Source organism: Rosa chinensis, chromosome 1, assembly GCF_002994745.2.
Source record: "Rosa chinensis cultivar Old Blush chromosome 1, RchiOBHm-V2, whole genome shotgun sequence".
NCBI lineage: Eukaryota > Viridiplantae > Streptophyta > Magnoliopsida > Rosales > Rosaceae > Rosa > Rosa chinensis.
Genome location: NC_037088.1, coordinates 4,455,465 through 4,464,690, shown reverse-complemented (window position 1 = coordinate 4,464,690; position 9,226 = coordinate 4,455,465). Strand labels below are relative to the sequence as shown.

The window sequence follows — 9,226 nt, the reverse complement described above, 5'->3', positions numbered from 1 at the left end:
TATGATGGGTGGATGCCCTTGCATCTAGCTGTTCAAAAATTCGCCCACAATTCTTTTAAGCCTTTGTCACTTGATCCAGGCTAATGCACACATACTTGATTTTGCTCTTTGAACAACAGGTTTGATGGATTTGCTTCGTCACATTGTTACTTTCTGTTCTTAAATTTCAGAGTCGGGTGCATCTCCTAAAGTGGAGAAAAGCTTTCTTCGTTTATGATAAAGCAAATATCAGTGACGGATATGCTTGTGCATTTGTTGACGTGGAATTGCAGGCCAGGAGTTTTAGTTTTGGCATGTCGACACCAGATATTAGAGAATTGCAATTCCAAGAATTTTTAGCTTTGGAACGTGTGGGGTAGTGAAATTTTAGACAGAAGCATGTCAGAGACCAGATATTGCAGGAATATTTTAGGTAGTGTGTGGGTAGGGGATTTAAAGGTTCCAAGGGATTTCAAGGTGATGGGATTATAAGGTGAAAGGGTTTTTAGGTTTAGGAAAGGATTACGAGGTGATGGGATCCTAAAATGAAGGGATATAAGGGAAATTATGGAAAATGTCATATTAGAGTATGAAATGATAAAAATGTCACCTAGTTTCCCACTTGATAAAAAGGTCCATAATGAATTATTAGTAATATTAATTTAGTCCTTATGAATAATAAGTAAATGTTAAAAAAAGTCAGTTTTTAATTTTTTGATTCCCATTCTGCCCTTAAAGCCAACTCTCTCCTCATCCACAAGAGACACAGACCTCGAGAGAGTGCGAATGGCGAAGAACGACGCGTCTTTGGGATCGTTGTACGAGTTCTTGAAGCAGTGCCGACTCGCTGGTAATCAAATTGCTCCAGATCATTCAGGTCGATCGGGCGTCATACGAAGCCTCTTCGTCTCTTGACATACTTGTCGAGATTGGAGAGCGCGATGGTGAAATCGAACGTCGCTTTGCGCTCGACAAACCCAAGGCATATGAAGGCGTGCTTGCCGGTGCCATCCTCGATCCTGAGGATGAAGTAGCGCGACGATTCGAGCACTGTCTTGACGGAGGTCGCTAGAATTTGGATCCTCCAGTCAGATCTCGCACCGGTCCTTGCACGACCTTTTCCGCTCTCGGCGAGCTTCTCGTCGCTGCTGGCTGTATCATTGACTTTGATGAGTACCGCTCGGTGAGTTTATCTTCCCCGGTTGTTTTGATTCGTGCTGCTTAGTTTCTCAGAATTGTTAGCTTAGTTTCTACAATAAGCTTATTGCATTGGAACTGTGGAGCTTAGTTTTGTTAAAGTTAAGAGTTTTTTGGTGAAATTTAGATAGGCAATTGTGAATTTCTAATGAACTGTACTCGATGAGTTATTGAATTGTAGGCTTTATGGTGTTAGATGTTTAGTACTTACAATTAGGCATGGTTGAGATGACACTGCTTTTGAAATTAGTAGATGCTGATTCGATGAACCAAGTTATAAGAATCGAACATGTTAGTTGTGAAATTGATTAGGAAAATTAGTGGTCAAGAAATTGATTAGCAAATGGACTCAGTATTGTGATGAAATTGATTAGTTGTTGTGATGAACTGTTGGATTTGTTTTTCGATCAAGAAACTTAAGGTGTTGAACTGAAAATTGTGAATCAGATTCTGAACTGGAGCCAGCTGCTGCTGGATTACAAGTTACATCAGATGGAAACCCGAAAATTCTAGATGTTCTTGATTGGTTAGTAGATAATAGTCTACCTTAGTATGAAATTGGTGGTTCTTATCGTGCAAGATGATAAAAACCCACATATGAATAGTCTATTTCGTATAAAATCCCAAATTTCAATTCTGTCATGATTTTTTTTTTTATGTTAAGGATATTGTTTGTTTGCTATCACATCTTGCACCATGCAGTCATTGGTTAACACTAGGGATTTATGTTTTGTGTTTTTGGTTCGTAACTTGGTAAACTCTTTGGTGTCCTGTTATGGTGTGGATCTGTAGGAGATTCCTGTTCCCAAGTCCATATTAGACATTTGTGCCCTTTGGAAACTTAAAGATGATGAGAGAGGTAACATGATTTAAGCATGGTAATATATCCATTTCCGTGATTTAAGATGTGCATTTCGTTCTGTGTTGTTTAGATTTCTTAGCAATTACACGTGCCTATGGTGCATGCATAATTGCATACATAGCAGCATAATTGCATCCACTCATATCCATGCCTAGCTTACTTTGGATGGTCTAAAGGCATCTCAGAGTTTCATGTCTTGAGGCAATGATTACAAAATTGCAGCTAGTTTATAGTGTTTCCCTCTACTTATGATGCTAGATTCTGTTTAATATTGTTTATTTTCATTGATCTGAGGTCAGTCACTCTCCCTCTCTCTATTGTCTATTGTGTATGATTGTGGTCTCTTTGTACTCTTGTTTATGGAACGCTTTATAGAAGATGCCCTTAAAAGGATGAAAAAGAAAGAGGTCTCCTTATACATTTCATACTGATTGGTGTTTTCCCTCTATATCGGCACTGGATGCAGTACAAATGGAAAGAACAACATTACTGGGAAATTCCTTCCAATTGATATTTTGATGTCATTTATTTGTTTGCTCTGTGTGAAAGAGTTGGCTAATATTTTAAATGGTTTCAGGATGTGGAGGCAAACAATCGAAAGGTGAAAGTGTATGGTAGGAATTATACATTCATTGAGACCAGATGGAAGAAGCTCAGAGTTGGTGATCTTGTCAAGGTGCACAAGGATGAGTACTTTCTTGCTGATCTGCTTTTGCTTTCATCAAGCTATGAGGATGGCATTTGCTATGTGGAAACTATGAACCTTGTTGGAGAAACAAATTTAAAATTGAACCATGCACTGGAGGCGACATCCCATCTTCATGATGAAAATTCCTCAGAAAGATTTAGGGCAGTGATCAAGTGTGAGGACCAAAATAAAATTCTATATTCATTTGTTGGGACTTTGTTCTATAACGGCAGAGAACACCCACTTTCCTTGCAACAGATGCTGAAAAATACAGAATATGTCCATGGATTTGTTGTTTTCACTGGGCATGACACAGAAGTGCGGCAAAGTTAGACAACATCTCTTTTCTTTCAGTGTCTTTTTTTTTTTTTTTTCCTGGCCCTTCTTTAATTATTGAATTTCTAGTGTTGCATGTTGGTCTGTATGTTAGTTTGGTTCATGGTAGTTTTGGAGGTTTGGATTGGTTAATTGTGCCAACTTGGTCTCAGTTTTGTTTATATTCAAGAACTGATTGTTTGATTACAAATCAGAAGTTTATCCAGATTATGTGACTTGGCTACTGACAATTACTTGGTTAGTGACATTGTCAATGACATGTAATGTGACATGGCCAGTTACTTAGTAACATGTGATTAACAGTGACTTGGCTATCAACTTGTGACTTGTCTACTGATAGTTACTTGGTTAGTGATATGGTCAGTTACTTAGTTAGTGACGTGATTAACAGTGACTTGGCTATCAACTTGTGATTTAGCTACTGATAATTACTTGGTCAGTGACATGGTCAGTTACTTAGTTAGTGACATGTGATTAACAGTGACTTGGCTATTAACTTGTGACTTGGCTACTGACAGTTACTTGGTGGTGACATGGTCAGTTACTTAGTTAGTGACATGGTCAGTTACTTAGTTAGTAACATGTGATTAACAGTGACTTGGCTATCAACTTGTGACTTGGTTACTGACAGTTACTTGGTAGTGACATGGTCAGTTACTTAGTTAGTGACATGTGATTAACACTGTCTTGGCTATTAACTTGTGACTTGGCTACTGACAGTTACTTGGTTAGTGACATTGTCAGTGACATGTAATGTGACATGGTCAGTTACTTAGTAACATGTGATTAACAGTTACTTGGCTATCAACTTGTGACTTAGATACTGACAGTTACTTGGTTAGTGGCATGGTCAGTTACTTAGTTAGTGACGTGATTAACAGTAACTTGGCTATCAACTTGTGACTTGGCTACTGACCGTTACTTGGTTAGTGACATGGTCAGTTACTTAGTTAGTGACGTGATTAACATTGATTTTTGGCAGTTACATGATCAGTTACTTAGTTAGTTACTTGAGGTTAATAGTTACCCAGACAGTGACTTGAAAATTCCAAAATATGTAAGTGACATGCAATGTGACTTGACAAGTGACATGTTATTGACAGTGACTTGGCCGATGATTGACAGTGACATGGTCAGTTACTTGAGATTAACAGTGACTTTTGGCAGTTACATGATCAGTGACTTAGTTAGTTACTTGAGGTTAATAGTAACCCAGACAATGACTTGATTAATGACCTGACTAGTGACTTGACCAGTGACTTAAGGAGTTTGGCTATATTCAACCATTTGTTGTGTAGGAACATGCCAAGAGTATTCCGAAAAAAGAACAAGGCATGAGAACTCAAACACTATACTGACTTAGAACTATAGTAATACATGGTCCGTTACATGGTCAGTTACATACATTGTAAGTGAAATGGTCAGTTACATGATCAGTTACATAAGAGGTAAAGAAAAAACCCTTTTTTTATTGAAAGAGTAAACAAAATATTGACCTCACTGGTCAGTTATATATATTGTAAGTGACATGGTTAGTTACCTCTTTCATCAACAAACGATTTTAATCTCAGCTCTGCAAGCCACTCCACTTCTTCCAACCACACCAACTTCATTACTTGCATTGTTGTTCTCCAATTGCTCAGTAAATTAAGTTTGGCCCATCACTTATACATTACCGAAACATGAGGAATCTTGCCATCCCCACCAGATAAGAGAACATAATTTATCATTAATTGCTATAACAATCTTGTGATCAAATACACATTAAGCACACAGTATGCCTCAGATGGAAAACTACTAGCTAAACTTGTAGTTTCTTTTAGAAGGCCGTGCAACTCCAAGCAATAACCATATATAAGAATCACTTCATAAGAATAGGATTATGATACACTTACTCTTATTTTCTAGAAAGAATCTGCAAAACTAACAAAGCTCCATGAACTTGTTGGTCTTGCAAGTTGTGCTTCACCTAGTCTAAAAGTCGTGGCCACCGCTCAGGGTAATCGACATAAATAATTGTCTTTAGGAACTCACCCAGTTGTACCCTGTACAATGACATTAGATCACCAACAAATAAGCAGGAACATAATTTCTCAAGGTATTATATAGAACTAACAACTTAAAACAAAACATAAAGACAATCTGCGTGCAGTCACAAGCCCACTATTGCCACAGTAGCCGAAACAGCAAACGAAGTACCTTAACAATGGGGGAACCTGTGTAACAAAGACAAGAACGTGCTCTCTAACCACGTCTTTGTCAGCTTGTGATATCTTATTCTGCTCATCTACAACAATCAACAGGTGAAGAATAAGCATAGCTAGACTCATCCATGGATTTCGGATACTAACCAAAAACCTATTCAATCAATCATTACATACCTGGCTCATGAGGTAACCAGTTCTTTCCAATGAAGTTCTTGAAATGGATGCTGGCAACCTGACGTACACCCATGTCGCAGTTACCGTCCACAATAATTTGCAACAGTCTCACCAAATGCTGCGGTATATACTGAATCTGCAAACTAAAGCCCCCAACATCAACATCATCAGATAAAAACCCCCACATACATATGAAACCAATTTTTCTTCAAACACATATCAATTCCCCATGAAACAAATCAAACAAAGAACTAAAAATCAATCAAAAATCGTTCTCTCCTACTCAAAAGCCAGTCTCGAATTACACAATTATGATCAACACGAGTCAAGATTACATATCCAATTAACCCAAAAAGATTATCAAAAGGTCTCCGATACAAGTAATCACAAGAACCTGATTGAGGCTGTGCTCGGTGGCTTTATGTTCAGGATGAGGATGAACAAGGAAAGGACATTATCGAAAGCATTCCTCAAGGTTGTACCGCTGGAGGTCTCGAAGGCCTCCATTGACAATCAGAACGAGCTTCCGAGCTCTTCACACCAAAGGCGGCGGAGTAGACGCAGTAGGCGTGCTCCTTGAAGGTGCGAATGGAGGCGGGGCGTTCGACGGTCTAGAGCTTCACGGTGTCGTCCCACGAGGCGGTGAACAATGAGTCGCGGCGCGTGGGTTTGTAGTCGGCGGAGCTGACCTCACGCGTGTGCTCGTGGTGGGAGCGGAGTAGGTTGGAGGTCTGCGAGAGGGCGAGGTTGTAGAGCTTGACGAAGGCGATGAGGAGGGAGTCGTGAGATTCGGACTAGGCGACGTCGTAGGCGCCGTCGGCAGTGTCAAAGGGCGATGGCGGTGAAGTTAGTTGAGAGAGAGGGGGGGGGGGGGTTAATTATAGTCTGAAATAGATGGGGGAAGAGAGAGACGATGCGACGATGGCATGAGTTGTAATTTTTGTTATTTTTAATGGCAGGTTGTAAAGCGGTGACCTTAAATATCATAGGGACATTTGTGTGTCATTGATTATAATAAGACACTTCAAAATGACATCTTTTATCATGAAATCCCTTCACTTACAAAAAATTAAAATTATCCAAACAATTCATTTAAGGACCAATGATAAAAGTGATCATTTTGAAGTGTCTTATTATAATCAAGGACACACAAATGTTCCCTACCCACACACTACCTAAAATATTCCTGCAATATCTGGTCTCTGACATGCTTCTGTCTAAAATTTCACTACCCCACACGTTCCAAAGCTAAAAAATTCTTGGAATTGCAATTCTCTAATATTCCTAAAATTTTATGTCATGAGAAAGTTCAATGTTCTCAATGTCCTCCCTGCCTTGTCTTCCATCTAGAGTCAACATACTCCAAACAGGTCCTCATCTTTTTATGTTATGATAAAGTCCAAAAGCTTCCTTCCTATTGAGGCTTCGTCAGGATGTTCAGACTCGTCATCATCTCTTACAGGATGTTTATGCTTCACTAGTAAAAAAGAAAAAGCACATCAGAAAGTCAGCTATGCCACTTTCAAAAACCAACTTCTCAGTTCTTAATAAAAACCAAAAACATGTACAATGAGAAAGAGAGAAACATATCACCTCAGCATCTTTGTTGGACTCCTTTGTTAGAAAGAAGTTGAAGAATTTAGACATTGCAGCGGAAATTGGAGATTTAAAGTCAAGCCTGACAAACGGTTGCAGAATAAAATGCACATACTTTCTTAACATTTCACAATCATCATCCTCAGTCTTGAGTGTGTCAACATATGCATCATAGTGGAGTCGGAGCACAGGTTTTACATAGTCAGTGATTTCTGAATTTTTCACACAAGTCTTAAGAAAAGCAAATAAATTGTCCCGTTTCTCCAATATCTCTGAATGTAGCTTGTCCACCTTATCTGTCTCTGCTTGTAAGCACATTTTTTTCTTTCGTATTTCAGCAATCAATCCATCAAACTTCGCCATGACGGGTGTTTGTTTTCCCATATAACTCACATCAGGACGAGCAAGAAACTCTTTGATAGCCTTACGCAGCTGCAAAAAAAAAGCAAACCAGAAACTTGAAACTTTTAAACGTTGAAGCATATTTAGCATCAGAAATTGGAGGTGGCAGTGACTAAACTAGCATGACAATTAAATATACATTTATCTGCCTACAATTGAACTTAAAAGGCCAAATGGGTGACAGAAATCTTACCTGATGCACGCTCTTCTTCTTGGTCTCCAAGGCCTCCTTGAGTGTCTTTCTTTTTTTTTCAAATTCAGATCTTGCACTCGAAGTCGCTTCTATAAAAGCTCTGAGCTTTTCTTCTGCTGCTTCTTTTTCCTGCGTGACAAGTCTCTCCTTGGCCATCCAGCTCTCTTTCTCTGTCTGGAGCAGCTCCCTTTGGAGCTCGCATTGAGAAAGCTGACAATTAAGCACCAGTTAGAATACAACGCAGATCGAATATCTAGTAATATATAGAGAGAGAATACCATTAGTGCAAATAACCTGCTCTTTGAGCCTCAAAACCTCTTCGTCCATGGTGCCTGTCTCCTCCGCCGCCGACATCCTTCCCCTATTTTCAACAAAACCCGATCAAAATGCCTAATTGAATAGAAGAACGAAACCCTAGCCTGAACTTGATCCGAATTCCAATATTAATCCCCAATAAATTGTGAACGAAAACCGGGGCCGTGACGCAATCTGATTTCTATAACAGAAACCACTGCGCCGGACGTGAATCGGAGTTTCAAAATTCCGGCTAATCGGACCTTCAAGTCCCGAGTTTCTCTCTGCTCTCGCTCTCTCCAGCCACTTCCGTTTCTGTGCTAAGCGCCGATCAACTCGAGTCTTTTTTTTAACATTTATTTTGTGGGAGAATTCCCATTACTTGGCATTTGTACATATTGAGTAAGAGCAACTCCAACAGATTCTATATAATAGAGAAAAATGAGCCTCTTTTACTCCAACAGATTTCCTATAACTATCTCTATTTTAGGAAAAGTGAAGAGAGAGAAAACCAAATTCCCTATATTTACAGCAAACTCCAAAATTTTAAAGAAGAATAGGGAGATTTTATAGATTACTGTAAACTAGGGAATTTGTTGGAGTTGGAGAAGAAAAATAGGCTAAAGGTTTGACTTTTGCTTATCTATAATACAAAAATTATAGGGAAGCTGTTGGAGTTGCTCTAATACCCATTCAATAATAGTTTGCAGATAATACTCATTGAGTCATTGGGTAATACCCATCAAATAATTTCCGGATACTGGTATTTACCCAACCCATTTCTAAATGGGTAAACCCATACCCTACCCATTTACCCATTTTCAATATGAGCTATTTTTATTTTATTTTTTATTATTAAATACTTGCTACTATTTTTTCTTGACAAATACTTATTACTATTTTATTATTTTTCTTTAATATGAATATTTCTACTTTAGTGTTAAGCATCCACCCATTTACCGTTTTCAATATGGGCAGTTTTTTTTTTCATTTTTTTTTTAAATTTAAGGCCTTCAACCTATTAAAGGCTGGGATCTCTTTTATAAAAAAAATTACAAAATGAGAATCATTTTCAAGTAAATCTCTATTTTGTGTTTAGCCCAAACTCTAGGTTACTTGACCTAGTGGTAATAAGGTTTAATTAGAAGAATCTAGAGATTGCTATTCAATGTATGATTACCTTTCCTTGTATGATTCAGATTCTATGCATTGTAATCATTTATATAGAGAGGCCCCTATTATCAATGAGAATACACAACAATTTTCTCTCGATTCCCATTACTCTAAAACACGTTATC

General features: G+C 38.4%; 2 protein-coding genes across 3 annotated transcripts; both read right to left on the bottom strand.

The window, feature by feature from the left end:
* Positions 1 to 4,542: 4,542 nt before the first annotated feature.
* LOC112186532 (importin beta-like SAD2 homolog) lies at positions 4,543 to 6,286 on the bottom strand. Its single transcript, XM_040512704.1, has 4 exons — positions 5,838 to 6,286; positions 5,444 to 5,586; positions 5,262 to 5,349; positions 4,543 to 5,107 (listed from the first exon to the last, which is right to left on the bottom strand). Exons 1-4 carry the CDS (start codon positions 5,948 to 5,950, stop codon positions 5,032 to 5,034), a joined length of 420 nt encoding a protein of 139 aa, XP_040368638.1. The 5' UTR covers positions 5,951 to 6,286; the 3' UTR covers positions 4,543 to 5,031.
* A 218-nt stretch (positions 6,287 to 6,504) lies between these two features.
* On the bottom strand, positions 6,505 to 8,263 carry LOC112173128 (general vesicular transport factor p115). Of its 2 annotated transcripts, none has more exons than XM_024310690.2 (4): positions 7,929 to 8,263; positions 7,635 to 7,844; positions 7,037 to 7,471; positions 6,505 to 6,915 (listed from the first exon to the last, which is right to left on the bottom strand). In XM_024310690.2, the coding sequence occupies exons 1-4, from the start codon at positions 7,986 to 7,988 to the stop codon at positions 6,826 to 6,828; spliced, it is 795 nt and encodes a 264-aa protein (XP_024166458.1). In that variant the 5' UTR covers positions 7,989 to 8,263; the 3' UTR covers positions 6,505 to 6,825. The 2 variants fall into 2 exon arrangements, with proteins under 2 accessions (XP_024166458.1, XP_024166467.1); XM_024310699.2 differs by having other exon boundaries at positions 6,507 to 6,920.
* Positions 8,264 to 9,226: the final 963 nt, after the last annotated feature.

Coding starts and splice junctions, on each gene's coding strand:
- LOC112186532 (XM_040512704.1), bottom strand. CDS start 5,950: ATGGAGGCCTTCGAGACCTCCAGCGGTACAACCTTGAGGAATGCTTTC. Junction 5,587..5,837: donor CCGAGCACAGCCTCAATCAG/GTTCTTGTGATT, acceptor TGGGGGCTTTAG/TTTGCAGATTCAGTATATAC. Junction 5,108..5,261: donor CAGGTTCCCCCATTGTTAAG/GTACTTCGTTTG, acceptor GTCATTGTACAG/GGTACAACTGGGTGAGTTCC.
- LOC112173128 (XM_024310690.2), bottom strand. CDS start 7,988: ATGTCGGCGGCGGAGGAGACAGGCACCATGGACGAAGAGGTTTTGAGG. Junction 7,472..7,634: donor AGAAGAAGAGCGTGCATCAG/GTAAGATTTCTG, acceptor TTTTTTTTGCAG/CTGCGTAAGGCTATCAAAGA. Junction 6,916..7,036: donor AGTCCAACAAAGATGCTGAG/GTGATATGTTTC, acceptor TTACTAGTGAAG/CATAAACATCCTGTAAGAGA.